Source organism: Pistacia vera, unplaced genomic scaffold (assembly GCF_008641045.1).
Source record: "Pistacia vera cultivar Batoury unplaced genomic scaffold, PisVer_v2 Contig127, whole genome shotgun sequence".
In the NCBI taxonomy this organism is placed as follows: Eukaryota; Viridiplantae; Streptophyta; class Magnoliopsida; order Sapindales; family Anacardiaceae; genus Pistacia; species Pistacia vera.
The window spans coordinates 1-3,174 of record NW_022195325.1 but is presented as its reverse complement, the minus strand read 5'-3'; the positions used below and the strand labels follow the sequence as shown (position 1 = coordinate 3,174).

At 34.0% G+C, this 3,174-nt stretch overlaps 1 protein-coding gene across 1 annotated transcript; it reads right to left on the bottom strand.

Annotated features, from left to right (window-relative positions):
• Positions 1-1,205: 1,205 nt before the first annotated feature.
• LOC116121622 (microtubule-associated protein 70-1-like) lies at positions 1,206-3,110 on the bottom strand (the record flags this gene model as incomplete). Its single annotated transcript, XM_031407560.1, has 6 exons — positions 1,206-1,397; positions 1,562-1,749; positions 1,831-2,364; positions 2,454-2,525; positions 2,708-2,854; positions 2,955-3,110. Coding segments are annotated over 6 exons (1,113 nt in total), but the record flags the coding sequence as incomplete, so codon positions are not given.
• Between the last annotated feature and the right edge of the window lie 64 nt (positions 3,111-3,174).

The window sequence follows — 3,174 nt, the reverse complement described above, 5'->3', positions numbered from 1 at the left end:
TCCGATTGGAAGTATAATCCAACGTTTTAACAAAAATATTACTTGAAGAAAACCCTGATGATTTATAAAGATTGTTGAAGCAATATGATCGCATATTCTTGGATTACCGCCAACGAGAACTCAAGACCATCGTATTTCGTTGTTACTAGATAGGGTACCTCTAAACATAAAGCCTTATAAATACCCTCATGTGCAAAAAAGTGAGATTGAATAACTAGTTAATGTTATGCTTGAAGTCAGTAGTATTCAGAAAAGTTTAGGGTTCAAAGTTGGAGAATGATTGTGGATTATCGGGCGTTAAATCACACCATAATCAAGGATAAGTTTGTAATACTGGTGATAGATGAGCTTTTAGATGAACTACATGGAGCTATGTTCTTCTCGAAGATGGATTTAAAGGCTGGTTATCACCAAATTCATGAAGCTATGGAGCTATGTTCTTCTAGCTGATGTCCACAAAATTGCTTTTAAGATTCATGAAGACCATTATGAGTTCTTGGTAATAGCTTTTGGCCTTACTAATGGTCCATCTACATTCTACAGCCTTTTGAACATAATTTTTAAACCATATATTTGAGTATTTGAGGAAATTTATGTTGATACTTTTTGATGATTTATTGGTTTTCAGTAAACAATGGAAGGGGCACTTAGAACACTTAAAAGTAGTGTTCATAAAAGGAGTTAGATTCAACATTTGGAACGGGTGAAAATGACACTTGGTCAAATTTATAATTTCATATAGTTTTAAATTTTGTATAATTATAAAAATAAATTTGTATTATATTATTATATCTTTTTTTTATAATGAACATCCTTAATGTTAATATATATATATATAATTTTTTTTATAAATATTATTATATCTTTTTTCAGTTTTCATTGTTATTTTTTTAGAAAAAAACATAGGGTTTTTTTTTTTTTTTTTAATAAATATTAGTATATGGACATTTATGTCTTTTATCTTTTTTTCGTTAAACTTAAGGTTGATTAACAGAGTTTTATCTCTTTTAAAAATTGTATCCTTTTTCTTGCAAATACAGAAAACATTGATAATATCCCTAAAATTTATTATTAGAGTAAACATTTCCCAATAGTACTGCTTTCAGGTCTGGCTATGACTTCATATAGCAAGCTGTTTCTTAACCCTTGTTTCAGATGGAAAAAACTTTATTAAGGCAAACTTTGTCTACAAATTTGTGGCACACTTGACTTTAATGATTTTCAATAATAGTACATAAATATACATACAAATATTTCCTAGAAACCTAGAGTAAGTTCTTTACAAATGTACTAACTTGTTGAGACAGCTAATACAAGAGTTAATAAAGAATTAAAACATGCCATATCCTGGCTAATGTATCACGCCTACGTCAATTTCCAATTAGTTTCGTGCATTCCTGGAAAACGAATCAGAATTTACTCAGCAATTCTCATGTTATGCTAATTGTAAATATAGCCAACTCTCTTTCTCCCCATATGAAGAGTATTCAAGAAACGAAAGCACATCCAGTAAATTAAACTATTTCATAGAAATTAATTGCACAAACTAAAAAAGTATTACCTTGCAGAGAGCAAATGAGGGCTAGTTACAGCTGCCTTGGGAGCACTAGTGCGCCTTGTTCGCTGATCATGCTCCTTGCCAACCCGCATGGCAGCAACTTCCTTCTCCATGGCAGCTACTTCCCTTCTCATTTTTTTGGACTCAACTTCCATTGCTTTGTTCAATGTGTCAACCTTTTTTGCCAAGATCTGCTCAAGTTTGCAATGAAATCAAAAAAATTAATTACGAGAAAAACGAATGAGATGGTAGAGGCTGCAACTGTATCTAACCTCAATCGCATCATCCTTGTCCTTCAAGCTTTGATCTTTTTCATGGCAAGCTTTCCTCAGAGTTATTACCTCTTTCTGTAACAGATCATACAACACACCTGAAACATGATCTTCAAGCTGTGTTTTTGATTTTTCAGTTAGAATCCCATCCATACTCTCGTCATGTGTAATAGTTATCTCAGTACTTGAGGTCTGATCATTAGTGATGGTGGGAAAATTATCTTTTGCAGTTGCAACTGGAATCAGATTACCTCTATCCAATGATCTACTACCACCATCAAATGATCTTGATGACATCTTGGCATTCCTCACTAAGGCAATTGCACTATTTGATCGGAGGGACCCAGTTTGTAAATTCACTGCTTTTTTTGATAGATAGCCATTCGAAGATCTGGAAAAACTTTCAGCTCCACCGAAAGACTGACATCGTGAAAGCCCGTTGTTTATACATCTTCCTTCAGAGGCAGTGCGAGAGTTCACATTAGATGCTTTAAGCCTTTCCTCTAAAACCTTGAATCGTAAGTGGTATTTCTCCTAAGCAATCAATCAATTCAATAAGCTATCAAGGAGAAGTTATTAAACAGGTAATAAAGCAGTAATAACAACAAAACAGGCTAACTTACTTTCAGTTGTGCTTCTGCCTTTGCAGTGCGCTCCGCTACAACCAGTTTATCTCGAAGTTGTTGCAGTTCTCCCTACAAATTTGGTAAATTAAAATTATATCAAGTCCAGAGTGAAACTTTAACATTTTTATTATCTTAATAATTTCTCTTCCTTCCATTTTTTTTTTATTTGAAACAAACTACAAAACATCCAACCAACAGATCCAAAGACATCAAACAGTAATATCAAGCACATGCTTCATAGCAAAACATGCCTGAAAAAATCTTCTCTCCTCAAGCCACTGCTTTACAGGCATAACTTTGTCATTGCCATCCTTCCACTCATTGGCAACTACTGTGGCAACCCTGTTTGCAGAAACCTTAGCACGTGCTACTTCTCGTTCTAGATACTTTTTCTCCTCCTATGCAAGTTTTGGAAGTCAGAAGCAGTTTGGAAAATTCTATGCCATCACAATAACTACAACTAGTAAAATAGAAGCTCAAAAAAATAAGAGTAATTACATTCATCTCTTGCACTTTCCGCTGGTAATCACGCACAGCATTGGCAGCAGCTCCTCCAGCCAAAACAGCTTCTTCAAGTTCACGAACAGATTGGATTAGCTTTTCAACCTCTGAAACCTTTAGTCGATGCATTTTGTCTACGATCTTATTCTCCTCCTGTTTTCATAAACAGAACATATGAAACCAAACGCAGCTCATGAATCTTAGGAAAAATTCTAAA